General features: G+C 33.8%; 1 protein-coding gene across 1 annotated transcript in view; it reads left to right on the top strand.

Moving 5' to 3' along the window:
* Col4a1 (Collagen type IV alpha 1) overlaps positions 1 to 24,073 on the top strand; it is a 50,816-nt gene that overhangs the window by 8,095 nt on the left and 18,648 nt on the right. The window contains exons 2-3 of the mRNA XM_074180268.1: positions 1,409 to 1,451; positions 21,313 to 21,527. Of these exons, the coding sequence (XP_074036369.1) occupies positions 1,409 to 1,451; positions 21,313 to 21,527 (258 nt within the window). The remainder of the gene's footprint in view (positions 1 to 1,408; positions 1,452 to 21,312; positions 21,528 to 24,073) is intronic.

Raw genomic sequence — 24,073 nt, 5'->3', positions numbered from 1 at the left:
GGTATTGTATCAATGCTCTTCCAACATGTTGTGTCCAATATTTTACTTAACCATCGTATGAAACATCCTCAAAAAGTTCATCCCTGATGATGGAAACAATTTATTAAATTTCCGAAAGCTTGGACAAACTTTAAAGAGGACTCTTTCATTTGCTGCTAAGCCCCACTATTTGTTAGTTCCATAGTTTATATATATATATAAACTATGGAATATATATATATATATATATATATATATATATATATATATATATATATATATATATATATATATAAAAGCTTATTACCTCATATTATGTAGTTAAAAGTCAATGTATTCAGGCAATTATTAAAAGTTCTGCCATTTTGTAGTAGTTGAAGATATTGACATTATATTCTAGTGTTGTGAAGCATTTGTCAGGAGCTTCAAAAAAGATGTGTCACAAGACCCCCCTTTCCTTTTAATTTTTTTCCCAGATGGCGCCCAGTCGTCATCTAGAAAGTTTTATCTGTCAATTTCACTCCAAAATAAAGTATTCATGCATTGATTTCATCATCACAAATTTCAATTTTTTTAGTTTACCCGTTCAAAAAATAAAACGAAGGGACATTTAAGAAAAGCACTGTATATACCTACATAGGTACACAAAATAAAAGATTCAATAAAAGATTTTATTAATAAGTAACCTTTCCTTACATTATTATAATAGTATACATCGAATTTAGGAAATAATCTAAGATTTTCTCAAGTTAAACAATTTCAATATTAAATAGTTCAACTTAGATTAGCTTAAGTTATCACTTCTGTCGGGCATCCCAAGAAGCACACGTTTATTTTTATTGTTTCTCCTAATTTTTCAATTTTTTGTATAGATATCATTGACATTTTCTTATTGCTTATAACATTTTCCTAATCCATTTTATCGATATAAGAGTATAGCTCGTCAAATCTAGGAAGAGACTTGAGAATTCTCTCTCTCTCTCTCTCTCGCTCTAATATTCTTCTAAAAAACAGACAACTAGTGGGCGGGACCATAACGGAATTCAGAAAGCTCTTCCTACATTTGACAAGCTGTACTTCCTTTACAGAAAACAATAATTTGTTTTTCTTCAGGAATTATCATTCTTATTCTCTTGGATTTCATTCTCATTGTTGATTTATTTTCATGTTATTTCGATATTCATTTCATTTTTCCACTCATTCAAATATTTCGGACCTATCAACTTTCAACACTCCATTCATTGATCTTCATTTAAATTTCAAATCTGATAAATATTTTACGTCATGTCTGTCTGAACCTATAAAATGTAATACAACACACATGATCTCTGAAAACCTTTAAGACTTAGTTATTCATCTATATAATATGGCCTTTAATCCCTTTAATCATAGCCAGTATTATTTAATTAAATTTAGATATTTGTTACAGGTTCCTGGTCTTGCTGATAGGAATATTGAGTAGTGTGACCGGGGTAAGTAAAAGAAACCCAACCACCTGTTCCAAAATGTTACCGACAAGAGGGCGGCCCTCCATGATTCAAACATCATCGATCACTTTGTAACTTTATCTTGTACCGACATACAAATCATTTACAGTATCTGGAGGTTCCTGAACCTTTTTATTTAATACCGAAGAGGAAACATTTGTTATTTCATATTATCATAACACAGATTTCCGGATATCGTGGCTGTTTCAAATTAGTGGGTAGAATATTATTATTGACATACTGAAGGTTTTTGGTGTTGTTCTCATTCTTTAGGAATATATAATGTATTTAATACCGGAATATAATCATGATATTCTGTTTCGAGTATACGAAAAGTTACAGACGTAAGTATAGTGTAAGTTGAGGATTGTTTACGATATTCTATAAATAAAATGAAAATAACACGCCCTTCAAAAGACAAACAAAGGTACAAATCTATCTATATCTCTTCTGGAACCGTGAATCTGGATAAGTCAAGAAAATTCAAGGAATTTCACATTAATTTAGTGCTGTTACGAAACATGGGATTATATCTAAGCTTAGCTTTTCTCTATGTTTTATTCCTTGTTGATTCCATATATAAATAATTATGTACCAGTGGATAAGTCTCACTCTTGAAGTATAGAAAAGTTTGTGAGAAAACAAAATAATCGGAAAGAGTTTTGCTCACAATTACTGTAAGAAAAATACATATGTAGGCACATTTTTTCGGACAATTTACCAGTAATTTAATCAGTTAGTTCATCAAATCATGATAATGTTTAAGAATCTCCATTAATTTCAAATTTGACTCTGGACTAGAGTATTTTCAAAACTTCCCATATTTTGATACTTATGTATTTCATGGGGATGGTCAGAAAGATTTGTTACATTCTATTCGATGAAGAAACCTCCGGTCTTTCAATCAGCGCTTTCTATCTTCAAATATAAATAAAACAAAATGTGTATTAAATATCATCGAAATTTTTTAATCGTTTGCAAAACCTTTTGAAGTCATTATACAGTCCATTTCTTTAATGTCTTGAACGGGTCAACTCAAAAAATTTAAATTTGGAATAATGAAATTAATGCATGAATATTTTATTTTGAAGTGAAATTGAAAGATGAAACTTTCGAAATGGAGACTGGGCGCCATCTGGGAAAAAAAATTAATGGAAAGGGGGCCTTGTGACACATCTTTTCGAAGCTCCTGACAAATGATTCACAACCCTAGAATATAATGTCAATATCTTCAACTATTACAAAATGGCGAAACTCTTAATAATTGCCTGGATACATTGACATTTAACTACATAATATGAGGTAATAAGCTTGAAGTCAGTTCAGAAGATGCTCGAAATAGTTGCCTTGAATTTCTCGACATATGGACAGCCTATCCAATATTTCACGCCGAACATATTCGATCACAGTAACGTTAATATCTTTACAAATATTTATTATTCTCTGCCGAATATCCAATATTTAAGCAGGTTCAGTTTCGTACAACTTTTGCTTCAAATAGCCCCATAAAAAAAGTCCAAAGGTGTCGAATCTGGCGAGCGGGCTGGCCATTCTGTAGGACTTCGACGGTCAATCCAACGACTCCAACGAATCATATCGAATTCATTAGGATTAGCTTCGACGATTTCAGTGATGAGAGGATCGACAGTAGTTTCCAGCACATTCAAATACAGTTCCCCTGTTGAAGTTTGATCAATAAATAGAGGTCCTACAATATGGTGTCCCAATATTCCTGCCCAAACGTTAATTCATTCTGGATATTGGGTATGTGTTTCCCGGAAAACGTCAGGGTTGGTGTCACGCAATAACGGCAATTTTATCTGTGAACATTGCCGTTCAAAAAATGTACATTCGTCACTGAAACAAATATTGTGGAGATAGGTAGGATGCCTTGCAATGGTTTCCGTCATGATTGATCAGGGTCATCTTCAGTTAATTGGTGTATCATTTTAATTTTGTATGGATGATACTTATTCCTCTTCAAAAGTCTGCACACAGTAGAAGGAGATATCTCACAAACATTCGCGACGGAATAAGTAGACTGTTCTGGATTTAATTTCATCTAACCAATTATTTGCACTTGCTGTTCTCCGGAATGGACGGATGACCTGGGGTCTTTCTGTTATGTATACTACCGGTAGTTGTGAATTTGGATACAAGTTCCCTCAAATATTTTTTACAGATAAGACGATTCGGAAAACGTTCATTGAAAATCATTTGGGTCTCGTGAAAGTTACCCGTCGCATCGTAAATAAAAATCGCTTCAATTTTTTCTTTCAATGGACGAGAATCGATCATTTTAGGAATTGTTGACGTGGTACCTTTCTACTAGTGAAACCGAAAACTAAATAAGAATATTCTAACTGAATAATGATGTTCATTGTCGTACTGACATTTTTTGTCATTTTTATAAACAAAAAATAACTTAACAAACCTTATCGGGTTGTTGGAATTGCCATATGGCAGATAAAAAGGAATATTTCTAGAAATATCGATATTGATGCGTTTGTCTTCAGGAAATTATTAAATGTTCCGCCATTTTGTGGTAGGTGAAGATATTGACTTCACATTCTAGGGTTGTGAAGTATTCGTCAGGAGCTTCAAAATTATATGTCACAAGACCCCCCTTTCCTTTTAATTTTTTTCCCAGATGGCGCCCAGTCGCCATATTGAAAGTTTGATCTGTCAATTTCACCTCAAAATAAAGTATTCATACATTAATTGAGGCGTGCGTTTCCATAACTAATTAGATTTATGTTTCACTAAAATTGAGAAAATGGCAACAATACCTTCTTTGACAGCTTTGACACATGCCTATATAATTGTAGTGGACCAAATCTTCCAGTAATACTATGATTAAAAAAAAAAAATAGTACGTTTCCAAAACTAGCTACATTCTCCATAAACACTGTTACAAAAGTGTGCGAATCCACTGCCATAAGAACTGTTTCAAAGGTGCGTAGATCCATATGTTATTCATTGCATGCTACGGTTTCAAAACTTGTTAGATCATGTTCGTATGTGCACGGTTTCTTTACTGTTCACGTACACATACGATTTTTGTCAGTAATTGTTTGAACCTATTTTTGCTTAAATGAGAGACTGTATTTTTGTTTTGAAAGTTGAGTTGAATATATAAACACTATTTTTGCATCACATAAGTCTTTTTCAACTCCTCAACTATTCAGATAAATTTTCAAAGCTGTATGAATCCACAATATGTTTCCAAAACTCGTTTAATCCTACTTTTGTTTTCAAATAACTCAGCAAAACATTCTCTAATATTTGTTTGCTGACCGTATATTAGTTTTAAAGGACAACCTACAAATAACAAATCAGTCACACAAACCTACTTGATTTCCAAATTGAAGGTATCGGAAAAGTTGGATTTTCTCGAAATCACTTCTGATGGATTTAACAAGTTTTGGAAACGGGTGCCTCAATTTCATTATCCCAAATTTCAATTTTTTGAGTTGACTCGTTCAAAAAATGAAAGGGGGGGACATTACAGAAATGCACTGTATGTGGAATAAAATCGTTCAAAAGTCCGCGCCCCTTCTCTGGATGGAGCGCATCCGAAACGTCCAATTTTCCACGACTGTCGCATAAATCAGGCTGAATTTGACCGATGACATCGATTATAATGGCTTTGAAGACCGTTGTGGTTTGTGGCTTATTCGCATACACCTGCGACTTGAGAAAACCCCATAAGAAAAAGTCTAACGGGGTCAAATCGTCCGATCCCGGTGGCCACCTCCACCTGAGATGACCATGGTCTCGAATCGCTCATGCAGAATATCCAATGTGACTTGACTTGTGTGACACGTAGCGCCGTCCTGTTGAAACCACATATCGTTGGTATCCAAATAATCAAATTCAGGCCAAAATAAGTTGGTTATCATCGACCTATAGTGCTCGCCGTTGACAGTGATGGCCCGGCCAAAGTCGCTCGCAAATAATTGACCAATGAAGCTGCCAGCCCAAAATTCACAGAAACAGTGACTTTGTCGAGATGCATTGGACGCTCTTGGATATCACGTGGATTTACATCGTCCTAAATTCGGTAATTTTGTTTGTTCACGTACCTCTTCATCCAGAAATGGGCTTCATCGTTGAAGATGATTTTTCGATGAAAATTAGGGTCAGTTTTCAACTGCTCCATAGACCATTCAGCGAACACACATCGTTCTCTATGATCGTTTATCTTCAGTTCCTGAGTCACTTGAATTTTGTACGGGTGCACGCCCGAGTCACGACGTGAAATTCGCCAAGCTGTGGTCCGCGAAAGGCCGAGTTATTATGAACGACTCGAAATCGACTGCCTCGAATTCTCCTGCATACTCTCACAGACAGCGGCGATGTTTTAGGCAGATCTTGCGTATGATTTGACAGATGAAGCTTCAACAAGATGGCTGTTATCGATTGACAAAATTTGAAAGTCTCTGTTGGAAGACCCATTAGTTGTTCATGATTTTCTTGGATTGCAGGACAACCGAAGGATAATTTGCAAAGTTCTCTCGAATGAAAATAATTAGCGGCATATATAATATATTTGTAGAGTTTTTAGTACAAATAAATTCATTCTGTTACAAAACCCAGTATAACACATCCAAAATAATATGTAAATTTGAAAATGAAACCTTGACAAATCAAGTGGAAATAATGCATTCAACTACCTACAAATTCAGACACGTAAAAGTGTTGGCGGTAGCATGTCTTTCCATTATGTTAGGAACCGAGTTATACAAACGAAGAATTGACGTGAAAAATCTACTTATAATTTCGTTTTGTTTACGTTTATCGAAGTGAGACTAAAATACATGCAAACCATATGCATTAGCCGGAAGTATTTCAGTATTAACAGCTATATATATAGTGCCATGCGCTTCAACCATACCATTTTTCAATGTTGAAATTCCGTTGTTTTGAAAGATTGTTCAAAACAGAAATTGAGAATTCAGTTTGAGAAATCATAGCAATTTAACAAACTACCAACAATGAACATGCACGGTAGAGAAAATGACCTGCCAAATTTCTGGTTATTTGGATCGAACATTTCGAGAATGCTTTGCTGGAATCTTCAGCTTCTCCACTACCTATGAAGTCCATTACACAGTTCTCTTTTATATTCATTATATGCTCATTATTGCTACCTCTCGTTGAACTATTTTTTATCGTCGTTCAAACTCTTCATTGATATAGAGACTTTATGTCAAGAATAATACATAATTACATATTTCTGTCACTCACTAACTAACTTACTACATGTATTTTCTGAGAATTATATACAGGGTCCTGCAACAGTGGCGCTATGTTCCATATCTCTATTTAGGAAACAGATAGAAATCTAAATTTCTATAATATTACCTTACTCCTCGAGCTCGACAAAATGAAAATATTGGTGGTCACAACGGGTGTTCAATTTTTTCTGGGCGGATCCCAATTGTGTTTTTTCAAATGGCAACCTATATTTTTTATCGTTATTTCGGTTTCTACATAGAAAATAAAACATACTTAAGGCATACATTCACTTCGAAAATATTGATGGTTTTCGAGATATCTAGCATGACAGGTTTTTTTCCAATGTTCGTCACTCAGAATATTTGAAATTATAAAGTTGTGCCAAGTCCAATTGAATTTTTTTTTGGTCAAATATTCTACATTGGTAACTCTCTCAAACGATATATCTGAAGTCGACCTGTGATATACAGGGTATGAAAAACCGCTTGCCACATATTGTAAATAAAAATTTGCAGAATTTTCCTTATTTTGAATGGAACACCCTGTATATTATTGATCCATAAGGAGCGCCAACGAAACCTCTACAAATGTCACTAAGTATTCCCTATGGCTAGGTTCAATAGTTTTTCTTAAAAAAGCATTTTTTTTTCTAAAAATGGTCGTTCTTCTTATTTCTACGCCATAAACTCGACTTTTTTCAAAGCGAAATCCATTTGACGACTGAGGAATGTATGAAAGATATCTTGTTTCAATTTTGTACATGATAGCGTGTCCTATAGTTTTTTTTTCTTAAAATGACAACTTTCTATTGTATCGCCATAATATCAGTGATTTTTTTACTGTAAAATCCATATGTGACGACTGTGATCGAGATATATGTTATGTTTATAACACATTCATTCCCTAAATAGAACACCGTGCAATTTCTTTATTTGATGCATAGTTTTTGTCCAAGCCTCTCCTTAAAATATCGCCCCATGCCTAAAATTATCTGTTGCTAGATAAACAAGTTTTGAATTACACCGCAAAATGTACGTACTTTAATTACAATAATTTCAATAATTGAAATTTGTGCCATATTTTTTCGGTCTAAAACAATCTCAGCTGTCATACAACTGTATGCCGATTTTGAGAAGAAAGTGAGATTTTGCAATTGGGCCATGGGAAAAATTCGTCGAAACAAATATTTTTTCAATAACATTTTATGGTCGGATGAATCGAAATTCCATAAAAATGGATTTGTGAATCGACATAATTACTATTATTATTCGACAGAAAATCCCCACTTATTGAGACAGGTGGACTATCAATATAGGTGGTTGATAAATGTCTGGGGAGGCATCATAGGAGAATATGTAATTGGTCCATACTTTTTTCAGGGACATATGAATGAAACAATTTATGTGCACCTGCTCACTATTCGGCAGAATTGAGAGATCATCTAAATGAAGTATTTCCCAATAAATGTATAGGACGGAATGGGCCTGTACGGTGGCCCACTAGATCTTCAGATTTAACAAAACTGGATTTTTTCTTATGGGGATACATAAAAAATATGGTTTACGTCGAGCCACCGAGCCACCAGCTTCTTCCGAAAATATGTGACTTAGAATAACGAATGCTTTTGGCAGCATTACACCAGCTGTCTTGCGCAGGATAGAACAGTCTTTCAAACATAGACTTCAGCTCTGCATTCAAGAAAATGGAAGACATTTCGAACATATTTTATAGAAGTTTCATTACCAACCTTCATTAAACTCTTCCTTTTTTAGTTTTGTAGTTTGTCAGTTGACAAATTCAAATATCTAGAACTTAAGCCCTGAATTCATGAATATACACCATAACATAAAAAAAAATTAGTAATATTCACAATGTTTTTTCATTTAATCTTGTTTGGTTTGATATTGCACGATTTATGGAAAAAATTCTGCATCCAATGGAAAAAATAATTTTCCATTTAGAAAAATGTGATAGGTACATACCTACATTTATTTCGTGAAAAAATATTTGTTTGGACAAAGCGAAATCCATTTGACAGTTGTCGAATGGATTTCGCTTTGAAAAAAGTCTTTCATCGAGTTTATGGCGTAGAAATAGAAAGAACTACCATTTTTCGAAAAAAATGCTTTTTTAAGAAAAACTTTTGAACCTAGGCATAGGGGATACTCAATAAAATTTGAAGAGGTTTCGTTGGCGCTCCTTATGGATCAATAATATACAGGGTGTTCCTTTTAAAATAAGGAAGATTCTGCAAATTTTTATTTACAATATGTGGCAAGCGGTTTTTCATACCCCGTATATCACAGGTCGACTTCAGATATATCGTTTGAGAGAGTTACCACTGTAGAATATTTGACCAAAAAATAAATATAATTGGACTTGGCACAACTTTATAATTTCAAATATTCTGAGTGACGAATATTTGAAAAAAAAGGTTGTCATGCTAGATATCTCGAAAATCGTAAAAAATTTTTGAAGTGAAGATATAAATAAAGTGCCTTTTATTTTCTATGTAGAAACCGAAAAAGCGATAAAAAATATAGGTTGCTATTCAAAAAAACACAGTTGGGATCTGCCCAGAAAACATTGAACACCCTGTGCTTTGGACAAGCATATATATATATATATATATATATATATATATATATATATATATATTCTTCTTCAGTACGGTACAGCCAAGTGTAAAGGATGGGCAGCACTTGGTTGCGAAAAAAAGGGGTCGAAAACAAAAGAAACGGATTCATCATCAGGGGTTTGTCCACTTTCATATAAGTGCTTGTCCAAAGAATTCTTTTTCATTATCAATACCATATTCACTTAATATCCCATATTTCATATATATATATATATATATATATATATATATATATATATATATATATATATATATAATCGAAAGCAGGGAAAATTCATTGACGAAGCACTCAGAAAATATACAAAACACAGACACGTGTTTCTGGTTCATGAACTGCTCAAGGTTGCCCCTTTCCTCTCATGCAGATCTACGACTTTGTAGGTACGTGTGGCAGATACCCAACGAAAAAAAAAAACAACTAACCCAGCTAATGCCGCGCAGAGAGTTGAAGTAAAACCATCAGGCACCTGTGCTACGTCTTCGATTTGGAAGATTCGTCGCAAGTAATTTCCCACTATGGAAAGCAGAAATTAATTTCGTTTGGTGGATCCGACCAACCGATAGACCGGTTTCGTGGTGTTAGCCCCATCATCAGTACAGGGCACGGTCTCTTCAGAACGATGTAAACCGTCTGAGTATTATGACCAAACAAATATAATTCCAGCTAGTCATGTAACCTCTCTGTAGTTGATTCAGTGGGATGTTCACTGCGCCATCTGCAGACAGAACCACGAAACAACTCCACAAGCATACTCCGGGGTGGTTGTCGGAATAATGATTAATATTCCGGAGAGGTGCATTATGACATGCTCAAGGTTGCGCCTTTTCTCTAATGCTGACCTACGACTTTGTAGGTACGTGTGGCAGATACCCAACAGAAAAACAACAACTGACCCAGCTAATGCCGCGCAGACAGTGGGAAATAACTTTCGACGAATCTTCCAAATCGAAGACGTTGCACAGATGCCTTATGGTTTTACTTCAAGTCTCTGCGCGGCATTGGCTGGGTTAGTTATTGTTTTCCCATTGGGTATCTGCCACACGTACCTACAAAATCGTAGGTGTGCATGAGAAGTTGAGCATGTCGTATCCACAAAGTTTTTGAAGTCATTGGATTCGCCAGGCATGCCATCGCATATTTTACAACTAAAGGTTGGATCGCTTCGTAATTTGAATCCACTACGGCCGTGCAACGGCACGCGATTAGTCATTAAAGCATTTCAAAGTGCAAGTTCCTAGGTGAAAATATATCAATACTACAAATTCCTATCATACCTAGAGATGTGCCAATTCATTTTGTACTTGTGCAATTTCCAATTAGATTAGCATTTGCAATGATTTATCTATTAATGAGAACAAACTATGTTTTTCAGAGATATGATATAATAACAATTACAAAACTAGTAAAAGCAGTATCTACTTACGAAAGGTGAGGTTATGAATATGAAGCCAGCATGAAAATTTATGTTTTCCTTCATGCATTATCAAAGAAGAAAGATATATAAACACTCAAAAATTTGAAACACATGAAAGATAATGAACATAGTTAAACCGATAAGATGACTCAAATGAAATTAGATTGATTATTTCAACTTTCTGAAAACCGTTTGTCCAAACACGTCCAAATCAACTGTCAATTGTCTTGTCTAAATATAAAATTTAAAAATTATGTCCATGAAACATGGAACGCAGAATTTATGAAAGCTTCTCTCAAAATGACTATCCGTTCCATCAGAGTTACACCGACACTTCGAAATGTTTTTGTTGAAGAACAACAATTGTACAACAATTTTCTTGCTTCTCCAACAAAAATATTTCGATGTGTCAGTATATAACTCTGGTAGTACAGGTAGATAAATTACATACTTCTGATTCAATAATGTCTCAAGCAAAACATAAATATATATCTGTGTACCTCTGGAAATGATACAGTTTCGATAGGACAATAAGCAAATTTCACAAGTTTTTCTTAAATTGATATCTGCACAATAAATTTTAAGATAATTAGGTCCAAACTGTCTTTTATAGACCACCCAGCAAGTATACTCGTACGTTCAGAAATCATTTAACGGCTTTACAAATTGCACAAGTTGTGCCAATAATAAAGTATTTCAAAGTTTTCACAACGATAATTACTGAAGAAAGTAGGTACTATAATTTTAAATTGAATCGTATTTTTGGAGAACCCATTAAATTGTCACTACAAGCCATGAACAAAATCGCATCAATGAATTTCAGGAATCGTGTTTAATGAATTGATTCAGGTCCACATTGGAGGTCTAATTATACTGAAAAAGAAGCATTCGATATTTTTATATATAATCGGTTCATTTTTGTATTGTTGAAATACTGTTTCTTGATATTTTTATTGAGATCTTTACGTTTTCACTTCCTGAAGACACTTGAACTCTTATAATTTTTTACAATTTGATTAATATTAGACCGGGTATCGTATTACTGTTTTCGTTATTCCTGATCTTTATACAAAAAAATTGTTAGAAACTTCCAAGCAATTTAGTTGAAAATAAACTCTCCACGAAGATGTGTTGAGAATGGGCCAAATTGGACACTTTTAAAGAGAAACTCCTCTTTTCTAACTAGATAGATGGCTGTGTCTGAGAGTCAAATTTTATTACAACTTAACTTTTTTTCTGTCAAAATTTTCTTGTTTCTATGAAAACATTTCCGTAGTGTGAAAACTAATTTTTTCAAATAAGATATCAATAGTTATTGATGGAAAACTATTTTTCAATAAGACATCCTATATATTCTTGTATATTTCAATAGAGCTCAAAATTACCTTTTCAAAAATATAGAACACTTGATGTTTTGCTAGATTATTCTTTGAAATAGAGAGCATTTTTTGGTAGCTGTCAAATTTTTATTTAAGCAGTAAAAACGCTTTTCGATTAGTGGTTTTTGTTCAATTTTCAAGCACATTCGCTATCAAGTATGAGAATTATGATAAATGGAATATGATCGTCTGTTTTATACAAACCGGGGAAATGTAGAAGTAGCAAGCAATTTGTATCACGAGAGGTATCCAGAGAGGAGACAACCTTTTAGAAACACAACCTAATTGATGGTGGTCAATTTGAAAAGAAAAGGCCAAAATCATATGAATCAAATAGGGATAAGAAGTTAGAAGAAATAGCCGTTTTAGGAGTTGTTGAAGATAATCCCAAAACGTAAACGCCAAATTTGGAAATACCAACAGTCCTACCAAGAACTAATGTTAGAAGGATTTTGAAAAATCACCAATCACTAGAAGAGTTTATTTTACCAGTGGTTTCTAGAAAGTTGTAACCAAGTGCGTGCCGGCATTTTGAACTGCTTCAATTCTTATACTTGGGCACAACAAAATCCTCATTCTATTGTAGAGCAGAGAAGTCAAGGAAGATTCGGATTTAGTGTGTGGGCTGGTGTTTTCAGGGGTAGAATTATCGGGCCGTTCATTTATAATAGCATTCTCACATATAAAAGGGGAAATATTGAACCCCTTGTTGATGAATTGCCACTAATGGAGCTCAGAATAATATAGTTTCAACAAGACAGGGGTCCACGTCACAACAATTCAATTTCCACCAATGTTTTGGCTGCAAATTTCGGTAATAATTGGATAGCCAACCAAGGACCCAACCGTTGGCCGTTCAGGTCACCGGACCTAACGCCTTTGGATTTTTAGCTCTGGGGAAAGTTGAAAGATTTTATTTTCAAATTGCCGACTAATTCTAGAGATGAATTGGGAGCGGCAGTGATGCAGAGTTTTGCTTCTCTCGCTCCTATGAACTAATTAATTCGTCAAAAAACGTTCAGAAAAGGTGTCGCCTATGTGTAGGAGAAGCTGGTAGATATTTCGAACACCTTCTCTGGAGAATGATATTTTATTGTTCATTCTTTTTCATAATGATAATTATTGCTGAAGTTTCATTTATTGGTAGTAAATGTAGTATAAGTTGTTATCAGTTTCATTGAAACTATGTGTTTTAATTACTGCACATTTTCAAAAAACATGTTTTAACTCAGAAACGGTGATAGATATTGATATGCGGTTTTCACCATCAAATTTGTGGAAAAATTTCTTAATATTTATTATGTTTACTTATTTTTACACTCTCATAGGCATCTAGCTGCCTGTTGTTGTTAACTTGTCTAACTAATCTTAATGAACTGAAGTCCAAATAGCTCTGTAGTGTATGACTCGTTTTAAAAATCACCTTCAAACCTAGTTTCTTGAAAATTTTTCCAAAGTTATTGTGTATTGGTGGTATGGGACTGAGATATATTTATCTTGGTTTTTGTCCTTTCTGAAAGTCGAGATTTCGTTCATTCTTAACCTAAACTTCTTCTTCCTTATTATGTCATCTACAATACCCCTCCAGAAACCGTTAGTGGCTGCTATTTCCCATATTGTACGTTTTTCTTTTGTGAACCTCTCATGTGTTGGAAGGAAAGTTAAAAGACGATGCACTAAAAAATTCAATCCAGCACGTTTGTGCTGTCCACAGTGATGTGAACTGTATATTCCTGACAGCATAAAATGGCATACTATATAGCTTGTTAAAATAATCTAATTAGATTTACTGACTATTACATAAGGACACGTTGTAAAAATAAATTTAGGACAAGTATAAAGGCAATATTGTGAAATTAATTTTTACATAGCTTGAAAATGGTTTTATATACAGTGTGTCCAAGATAAGGATCCTAAGCATGGAAATCTCAGTACCTGTTGGAGATACAGCTTAGGTTGAATTAAGAAAAAGTTGTGTTCTTTAAAGCTTATTTACATGCCGTTTAGAAATTTGAAGAATGTTCATGGCTTGCTGAGATATTTGGGAAAAACGAGAATTTGACAATATCAATTTTATTTTTTTCTGACTTTATTTGAAAATATATCAAAAAACGAATAACACTTTTTCATTGGCACTTTCAAGGTACTACACGATGGTATTTTCAGTTTTTATATCCGACGTTTCGTTTTCAAAAAACCATCATCAACTTTATTTTTTTAAATTGTCCGAAAAAAAAGTACACCCTCTATCTGATTCCATTTTTTATTACGAATTCAACGATGTAACATATGCCATTGTTTTCTTTTTAGTTTAAGGAAAAATTGCATTTTTTCTATTTTCAAAATGTATTTTTAAGTAGGTTAATAATGATTTTTTTAAAGTAATGAAAACAACAAAGAAATTAACGCATTTTTTATTTAATTCAAAGGAGGTGTTTAAACAGGTTTCCGTTACTTTCCAAACATAAGTATGATCTTCTAACTGTAGAACTTAAAACATCACGTAACATCTCTGGTGTAATACTGTTAAATGCGACAGTTACACATTCTCGTAACTGCTGTTCAGTTTCAAAAGAATGTTGGTAAACCCGGTTTTTAACAAAACCCCATATGAAGAAGTCCAGAGGAGTTAAGTCAGGGGATCGCGCTGGCCAAGACACTTCACTTCACAGGTTCCAATCCACCTTCCAGGAAATCGCTGCGAAAGATACTCTCGAACTTGTCTAGAATTATGTGCAGGAGCACCGTCTTGTTGAAACCAACAGTTATTGACCTGTGCCAAAGGTAAATTATCTAAACAGTCTTCTACATAGTTTTGCAATAAATGATGGTATCGTTCGGCGGTCAAAGAATTATAGTAAAAAAACGGACCTAGTATTTTAGTTCCTAAAATTGCACACCACATATTAAACCCAAAACGTTCTTGATGTCTTGATATTTTCTTAACACGCGGATTTTGCTGAGCCCAGTAATGCGTGTTGCGGCGGTTGAAGATACCATTATTAGTGACCATACTTTCGTCGGACCATATTATTTTTGAAGGGAAATTATAATCTTCTTCACACGCGCGTGTATACCATTCGCAAAAATTTCGGCGCCGTTCGAAATCCCCTGGTTTAAGTCCTTGGCAAATCCTAAATATATAGGGGTGATATCTATTTTTACGCAAAATAAATTGAGCTGTGGATTTGGCTACTCCTACATTATTTTCGATTTGCCTAGTTGATATTTCAGGGTTCTCAACAACTGCTTGTAAAACATTATTTTGGGCTTCTTCTGAAGATTCCTTTTTTCGAGATAAAACAGGCTTTTTGAATGAACCATATTCTTTTAAATTTCGAGCCAGCTCTAAGAAAATGGACTTATATGGCTGCTTTCTTTCTGGATATGTATTAAGATACATTGCTGCTGTATTTACAGTATTTTTGTGGCACAAAATGTAGCACGTTAGCATGTCAAACTTTTCTTCATGGCTATAATGCTCACCCGGCATATTCGACGATAATAACACAATATTATCTATTCAACAATAAACAATAATAACGACAACAGTAATAATAACTCTAAAAACAACAACTCGACAAACAGGCTAACAACAACGACAATTACTACTTTATCGTGTAATTAAATAATATTTGACAGGCTCGGTGACAGGTATTTACGTCAAAGCATTTGTTTGCAACACCTACTTAAAGATTTTTTTTAAAATAGAAAAAATGTAATTTTCCTTTAAACTAAAAAGAAAACAATGGCATGTGATACATCTTTGAATTCTTAATAAAAAATGGAATCAGATACAGGGTGTACTTTTGTTTCGGGTCATATAAAAAAATAAAGTTGATGATGGTTTCTTGAAAACGAAACGTCGGATATAAAATCTAAAAATACCATCAAGTAGTACCTTAAAAGTGCAAATGAAAAAGTGTTATTCGTTTTTTGATATCTTTTCAAATAAAATCAGAAAAAAATAAAATTGATATTGTCAAATTCTCGTTTTTCCCAAATATCTCAGCAGGCCATGAACATTCTTCAAATTTCTAAACGGCATGTAAATAAGCTTTAAAGAACACAACTTTTTCCTAATTTAACCTAAGCTGTATCTCCAACAGGTACTGAGATTCCCATGCTTAGGATCCTTATCTTGGACACACTGTATAGCTATAACATTTAAATATTAGATCAGATTAGACTAGACGTATTGTAAAATTGATAGATTAGGCAAATTGTAAAATTAATTTAAGACACCAAAGGTGTGGTATACCTGTATGTGTAGTACATCTGTATGGTATACCTGTATAGTATAAATAGGGTTAACCTTGAAAGTGTTTCTAGTTTTAATCTTCCTTTCGAAGATGATCACTTGGTGATCGAAACACGTGTCGAGGTGTCGAGGCATATGATATGATATAAGAGCAAATAATTTTTCGAGCAACTGTTTGTTTCGAAAATCAAATAACAAATGGAAGAAAATGATATCTTCGTGAATTGAAGATAAGTATAGTGAGATTGGTGTAAGTTTTACCACATATTCCCTTGGTGATTGCCATAAAACCTTTCCACTTTGAACATTCGAGAATACATGGTTGAAAACTTGATATTTGATGAATATTCTATCGAAAGTAAGGGCTTTTCCTAAAAAAAATCACTTGTCATTAAAGTTTATTTATAATGTTATTTAATTAATTGAGCGAAAGGATATTTATTTATTCGTTTTTATTGTAATGGATTTTGAGTACGAATCTATATATAAAAATGTCTACGTCACTATCACGTCACGTCACTATCACTATCACGTCAATCGTAAACCCGTTCTTTTTAATATTAGGAATATTTTAGTATATATAGTTGAGGAATAATGATGTTGGGAAAAATCAATATTATTAGATGTCCCCAAGTCTTCAAACTATGTTCTAATAACTCACGTTTCTGTTACTGTCGGCCTAATCTCCATATAAATGTAAATCGGTTTCTTTCATCTCTTTAATACGGGTTTCTTTTGCAATGTTGACTCAGGTCAAATTCTTGTAATAATTATTCATCTTTAATTTTGTCAATCAGACCAAATGATTATCAACTTCATTTTTGGCAAAATGATTATTTGTTTTGATAATGGACTAAATAGCGGTCTTTGGAAATGGCATCTGTATTTGATAGAATTATCGAAACTATTGCTTGATCATTTCGCGGGCAGATGGTAGTGTACGTAACATTCTTGATGTAATTCGAACTCACTTTACATGTATTTCTTCATTAGAAAAAAGGATTTTTTTAACACGCTTCACCTGTGTGTATGTTTGTTTGTAACTCTCAGCTCAGTATCTGTCTTTGACATAATTTTCGACATTATTGCTACGTCTATTCGCGGGCAGATGGCGCTATACGTAACCCTCTGGATATATCGACAGTATTGTTTGATCTATTCGCGGGCAGATGGCGATGTACGTAACCTTATTTGTAACCTTCCTTTGCGCGCCTGCTGCCTTGGGCTTGGTCGCTGATTTTCAGGCTCACTTTCCGGAATTGGAAAATATCAATCGTCATTTTTCTAAACAATATACTGCTAATTGGTCCCAAAGTTTAGATAAAATAAATATAGTTTAAAAAGACTGAAAAACACGCTTTTATAGCAAAGAAAAGTAAAAAATGAAAAATAAATATAGTTTAAAAAACTAAAACACACGCTTTTAAAAAACATCGAATTAAAAAGTTAAACATATTTGTTTTTAATAAGCTCAAAACAATAACGAACGAAAAATACTAGTATTATTGTGAAAAAGCGTGGGCGCTTTGTGCCATATTTTTTGTATATCAAGCGCCCGTTGCTTTTTTCACAATAACACAATAACAAGTATTTTTCGTTCGTTATTGTTTGAAGTTTATTAAAAAAATATTTTTAACTTTTTTAGTTCGATGTTATTTAACCCATTAACCGCCAAAGCTGCGTAAATGCAACTTTTCTATACATATATTGAATATTCATAACGATAATCCAGAAAAAGTAAAAATATTTTTATTCAGTCCAAAACATGATTTTTTCAATTCCTGAAATTTACTTGAAAATGTTATAAATTGGGAGTTCTTGTAATTCTCCAACAAAAGCTATTTTTTCGATACTGAATATGAAATGATAAATTCATTTCTTGCTGAACAGTAACACCTCGACACGTGTTTCGATCACCAAGTGATCATCTTCAAAAGAGGAAGATTAAAACTAAGAACTAGTGCGAGCTAATCCTATTTACGCTATAAAGGTAACTTATACAGGTAAACCATCCAGGCGTACCAACCATACAGGTATACCAACCTAAATTAATTTTACAATTTTGCCTTATCTATCATTTTACAATAAATGTTTATATAAAACAATTTTCAGCTATATAAAAATTAATTTCACAATATTGCCTATCCAAATTAATTTTGTGCAATGTGTTTTTATGTAGTAATCAGTAAACCCAACAACATTATTTTATTTTATTTTAACAAGCTACCTATATAGTATGCTCTTTGGTATAGGTCCGTCATCGTTATTCATAATATTATTGTGTTTACTTATTTCTACACTCTCATAGGCATCTAGTTGCCTGTTGTTGTTAACTTGTCTAACTAATCTTAAAGAACTGAAGTCTATGGAATGGTTTTGTTGCAAAAAATGATGGGCGACTGCTGATTTTTCAGGTCTTCCATATTTTAAGTGTGCTATGAGTTCCTTATATCTTATTTCAATAGATCTTTTTGTCTGTCCGTAATATTTTGCATCGCAGTCCTTACATTCAAATTCGTAAATTCCAGACTTTTCCGAATTCTCGACTTTGTCTTTTGGACTTCCCAAATAGCTCTGTAGTGTATGACTTGTTTTAAAAACCACCTTCATACCTAATTCCTTGAAAATCTTTCCAAAGTTCCTCGTATATTGGTGGTATGGAACTGAGGTATATTTATCTTGGTTTTTGTCCTTTCTGAAAGTCGAGATATCGTTCATTCTTAACCTAAACTTCTCTTTCCTTATTATGTCATCTACAATACCCCTCGAGAAACCGTTAGTGGCTGCCATTTCCTGTATTGTACTTTTTTCTTTTGTGAACATATCATGTGTTAGAGGGAAAGTCAAAAGACGATGCACTAAAAAATTCAACCTAGCACGTTTGTGCTGTCCACGGTGATGTGAACTGTCAGGAATATACCTGTACGTACTTGTTTCTTTTCTAAATATATCGTATTCTAACCCTCCATATTGGCTCCTCATTACCAAAACGTCAAGAAATGGTAGTTGTTCCCTATTTTCTAACTCATATGTGAATTTCATTGATGGACATCTATCATTCAAAATGGAAACAAAGTCGTCAATATTCGATTTTTTGGTATCGAATATCGCGAAAATTTCATCCACGTACCTTAGCCAAATCCTAGGAAAATACTTCTTCTTTGGTTTCCATTTCGAATCTGCTCATGAAAAGGTCTGCCAGGTAGGGGGACAAGAGGTGTCCCATGGCCGTTCCTTCCTGTTGTTCATAAAAGCAACCTTCTACCTGGAACCAATTTTGTTTCATACACAAATTAGTAAGAGAAACGAATTCATGGATTTCGTCATTATTGAAATTATTTTTCTCTAGTAATTCCCTGAGGTATTACAAAGTCTGTGGAATTGGGACGCTAGGAAATAAGGAACTAACATCAAAAGAAACCAAAATCTCACCTTCTTGCAGAACCACGTTTTTTGTATGTTGTATGAACTCTAAAGAGTTTTTTTATACTAAAACCTGGTTCCGCAATAGACAAGGTTTCAAATTCTTTAGTGAGCCACTTTGCTATTTGGTTGGTAGGAGCTCCAATAGCTGACACGATGGGGCGCATTGATTTTCCGGGTTTGTGGATTTTTGGGAGGCAATATAGTTTCGACACCGTTGGGTTGGAAACTTGTAACTTCCGTTTCAGTTGAAGGGTAAATATGTTGTCGCATTCCTTAAGGATGTCTTTTACTTCGGCAATCATCTTTTGTAACGGGTTCCTAGACAATTTCGCATACGGTCCGTTAGTAATGAGAGTATTGACCCTTTCGTAGTAGTCCGATTTATCCAGAATTACTACTTTGTTACCTTTGTCGGCTTTCAAATGAAAAACGTCCTTTTCTCTCAATCGTCTGATAAGTTTCTTTTGGTTTTTATTGTTGTTTATTGAATGCTTCCGTTTATCTGTTATCTTGTTCTTGGAGATTTGATTCCTGAACTTTTCTCGAACTAGTCCCTTCGAGAAATCGGGCATATATTGAATCGAACTTTCAACACTAGCAACGATATCCTCAAGAATTTTCTCGGAAGGGACATGATATATCATCTTGAAGCATTTTTCACCATCTTCCAATTCAACGAGTAATATACAGGGGGTTTCATTTGAAAAAATTAACTTTTGACTACTTTTATGCACAATGGAAATAATATTAATTTTAGCACGCTCTGTATGATATGGAGTCGATTTCTTGGTGTTATTTGAATATTTCGAGTTTGCCCAAACTATCATCAGAATATCAACTCTTCATGAATTGAGAGTACTGATGTACTTAATTTCAATTAAGGCTATGTTTTGGAACATATTTAGCACAATTTATTTTTTATATCGAAAACAGATAGAGATAGGTATAGGACATTATTAACAAAAAAGTATTAAAATACCAGAGCAATTCCAAAAATGTATTAATATACGGGGTGTTCCGTTTAAAAAATAAAGTTGCTAGGACTTTTTGATAGAAGTAGCAACGCCGCAATGCTGAAAATATTTTAGATCGATAGAACAGGCCAGGAAATGTGAGAAGTGAAATTTTCAGAAAAATCATGCTTTGCGTTTTCTAGAAACGTCTAACCTACCATCGACCGTGAGTCACGTTGTATTTATTTCTATTCGGTTTATTGTAATCGTCTGAAAATATCCGTTTAGGACGAAACTGCAGTAAAATCAGTTACAAATGAAAGTGGTAAAAAACAAAAAAAAATTTAATTCTCAATTTTCATGAGCATCTGCTACGACATCCTCCCAAAGCTTTATCACCGTATAGTTCAAAAAACCCTCAGATATGTATTATTCATATGAAGTTTTTTTTCCAAAATGATTTTGAAAATGGCATTCCTAAATATTAGCATGTTCTTTCGATCTTTTGTAATTCAATATCTCTTTTTTTGCAGCAATTCATGAGCAAATATCCTGCTCACAATAGAACAGGCCTTTATGGCAGAGGCAATAGGTACCCAACTTACGGAAGAAGAACATCGTATCGGGATTTGGAAGGTAATCCTGCACTCTACAATAGAGTTCCAGAAAATTATGAGGGCAAACCCGATTCGACTGAATATCGCGAAGAGAGATATGAAGAATCAATAAGGAATGAGTATCCAGAGAGGTGAGAATGTTATCCAGTGCAATATTTGATATATTCCGCAAAATTTTTCTATTTAAAAGGTAAAGAATGTATTCGATATTGTTAGCATTAATGACGACTGAAAGGTCCTGCAAAAGAAAACTATCCAAAAGAACAATTCGTTCGGGCCAGTCCCAACTCACCTACACGGTAGGTTAATGGACTGACACATACCAGAAAACAACTACTCCCCTGGCTAATTTATTTATTTATTTATTTATTTTCTTTCCAGCAATTAACTTGTTAAAAAATACAGGAAAATTGTGAAAAATGTCAAAAAGTAGTATAACAACATACCTAATACAATACAGATTTGAAAAAATTGTTATAGATATTCACATAAATATAAATACACATACATGTTTACATACATAAATGCACATTAGTTCGCATATACATGAAAAGCATATTGCCTACATATTCCATTGAAAATTAAAGTTTCCTGATTAAAAAATTCTTCTATGGTGTAGCAGTTTTTGCGTAGTAAGTGTTTTTTCAGGAGATTTATGAAAATTGTTAAAGAAGCTGCATTCTTCATGTGATCCGCCAGAGAATTATAGCATTTGTATCCAATATATTAAAAGTTTTTTGATACCAGACGGTGATATGCTGGTGGGGCAAAATAAAGTTTTTTCTTCTAGTATCATGTTCATGTTGTGTTCTGATAGCATTATAAGTGGCCTTATTTTTGAAAATGAAACAACACGCTTCGAGGATCTATGTGCTCATAACAGTCAAAATTTTGAATTTTTTGAAAATCTCTCTGCATGACTCTCTTCTACTCACTTTTACAATTATTCTGATTGCGTATTTTTGTAATAAGAACGCCCTTTGTACAGAGGAACTTGCTCTCCAGTTTAAAACTCCATATCTCATATGAGAATGGAAATGGGCAAAGACAGAAGGATATTCTCACTGCAATGACTCGACATAAACTTGAGTGCATACCATTCTTTTCTAAGTTTGCCGCAGACAGTATCAATATGAGAAATCCATGAGAGCTTTGAATCAAAGGTAATGCCTGTCATTTTGATAGATTCAGAAGAAGACACGACGTTATTGGTATTTTCAAACAACAATAGCTGGTGGTATTTCCGACTATTTGAACAAAACATCAGGGCATTAGTCTTTGATTTATTAATTATTAAATGGTTTTTGTCTGATCATGTTATCACCTTAGCATAGGTAGTCTCAGCCAATAATTTCAATGATACTAAATCTTCTTCTATGATCAAAATGTTTGTGTCGTCTGCATAACATGTTGTAGTAGTTTTATTGTGTTCATTCAAGTATGATATGAGGTCATTGGCAAATACTATAAATAGAAGGGGGCCTAATATTGATCCTTGAGGGACACCTTGCGTAATGCCTAAGGGATTACTGTTATTGTTGTCTGTTACTGTTGTGTATGTCGGATATAATCCAACGCCCAATATGATAATTAAACGAACGCCAATGGAAAGCAGTGCGGAGTTTTTTTGATTGGAAGCTCATGAAATAATGTAGTCACAGAGTTGAGTTCGCGTTGATTTTTCATTGATAACTAGTTTGTTTGTTTGTGAGTGATACGTTCGTACTAACTCATACCATGGATGAATCTTAGACAAGGTTTTTGTACCATTTCAATGCGCCAATGGGCCATAAACTACATCACAAATAGAAAAGTTACATAGTACTAAGGTATCAGTTAGTTTCCTTTTGAAAAATTGTAACGTTTTCGTTTTCACTCACTGCGTATATTTTTGTTTTAAGGTGATCAATGTTTCACCCTGTATATTGCTCCAGTTTAGGAACTGCAAAAGATAGTAATATATTCACCAACTAGTTTTCCTAAACACATGTACAGTGTTCACGCCCATGTAAATAATCATAAATGTTGTGTACAGGGTGTACCTGAATAAGTGTAAAACATCTGAGGAAGTGATTCCTAATCGAAAAAAAGATAGGATCTTTCATATAAAGAAACTTCATTGGAGCATCCCTCATTAAGATATAGCCCCTTTAAGGGGGTACATAAAATCTGTATAACAATTTTTTTCACAAGCACTGAAGAAGTTACAATACTGAAATTGACCTGACGTTTTGTACTGCCAAAAAGACACTCAGCCAGTGATTTATTTGGTTTACCCCATGGTTGTAAGGGGTGGAAAACGCAACGCCTAAAATTTATTTTTTCATCTTGTCGGTTTCTTACCTGGTCATAAGTACATACTGAAGCCTTCATGAAATTCAATCAAAAACATTCATAATTCCTTTCCACATTTTATGATGAAGATACCAAGCAGAAAAATCAAAATTAACGATTTCAGTCTTTTTCGATCATTTCGAGAATTCCATTGCATTCTGAATAGTACATTTTTGTCTGATTCAATAAACATCGTATCTTCTACCGTTACCGAGATAGCAATAGTGTACAATTGAATTTTCACCACCCCCTATAACCATAACTATGGTTACACTAGCACACTAGCACACTACACTAGATCAGGGGTCTCCAAATTACGGCCCGCGTGCCAAATCCGGTCCGC

The sequence above is a fragment of the Leptinotarsa decemlineata genome, unplaced genomic scaffold, assembly GCF_025532065.1.
Source record: "Leptinotarsa decemlineata unplaced genomic scaffold, Ldec_3_MD MMD2_tig00026294_RagTag_RagTag, whole genome shotgun sequence".
NCBI lineage: Eukaryota > Metazoa > Arthropoda > Insecta > Coleoptera > Chrysomelidae > Leptinotarsa > Leptinotarsa decemlineata.
Note: the sequence above shows the minus strand (reverse complement) of the source record. Positions and strands in the feature narration are given on the sequence as shown.